The sequence below is a fragment of the Merops nubicus genome, unplaced genomic scaffold (genome assembly GCF_000691845.1).
Source record: "Merops nubicus isolate BGI_N331 unplaced genomic scaffold, ASM69184v1 scaffold38065, whole genome shotgun sequence".
Classification (NCBI taxonomy): Eukaryota; Metazoa; Chordata; class Aves; order Coraciiformes; family Meropidae; genus Merops; species Merops nubicus.
The window spans coordinates 2,383-3,083 of record NW_008612292.1 but is presented as its reverse complement, the minus strand read 5'-3'; the positions used below and the strand labels follow the sequence as shown (position 1 = coordinate 3,083).

The 701-nt window shown below is 66.9% G+C and overlaps 1 protein-coding gene across 1 annotated transcript in view; it reads left to right on the top strand.

Moving 5' to 3' along the window:
• The window catches only part of LOC103774118 (lamin-A-like), a gene marked incomplete at both ends in the record, with an annotated part of 2,587 nt that overhangs the window by 274 nt on the left and 1,612 nt on the right, over window positions 1-701 (top strand). The window contains 4 exon segments of the mRNA XM_008941499.1: window positions 8-212; window positions 332-380; window positions 383-423; window positions 580-699. Coding sequence (XP_008939747.1) covers window positions 8-212; window positions 332-380; window positions 383-423; window positions 580-699 — 415 coding nt within the window.

The window sequence follows — 701 nt, the reverse complement described above, 5'->3', positions numbered from 1 at the left end:
CCCCCAGTCTGAGGCTGTCCCCCAGCCCTTCCTCCCACAAAGGTACGTCCCGTAGCCACTTGTCCACCGCGGGCTCCTCCAAGAAGAGGAAGCTGGAGGACAGCGAGAGCCGGACCAGCTTCTCCCACCACGCCCGGACCAGCGGCCGCGTGGGCGTGGAGGAGGTGGACCTGGAGGGCAGGTTCGTCCGTCTCAGGAACAAGTCCAACGAGGTGAGTCCGCCTCCAAGGGGGATCCCCGGGGTGAAGTTCAGCCCCAGGGGCAAGAGGTGGCCCGGGACCAGCTGGGGAGGTGCAGGGGGGTCTGAGGGTGGCCGCTCTCTCCCTCGCAGGACCAGGCCATGGGGAACTGGCAGATCAAGCGGCAGAATGGAGACGACCCTTCCCCCCGAAGTTCACCCTGAAGGCCGGGCAGGTGGTCACGGTGAGTCCCTGCCCGCTGACCCCAAACCCCCTGGGGCCCTTGGGTTCGTGGAGTGACCGGAGCCGGGGCGCAGGCTCCTTGACGTTGAACTTTTTTTGGGGGGTACAGACCCATATCCCCGGGGTCTGGGCTCTGCAGCCCCTGAGATGTCCCTAGATCTGGGCCTCGGGGGCTGGGGCGACCCACAGCCCCCCCAGCAACGTGGTGTGGAAGGCACAGAGCAGCTGGGGCTGTGGGGACAGCCTGCGTACAGCCCTCATCAACTCCAACGGGGAGGT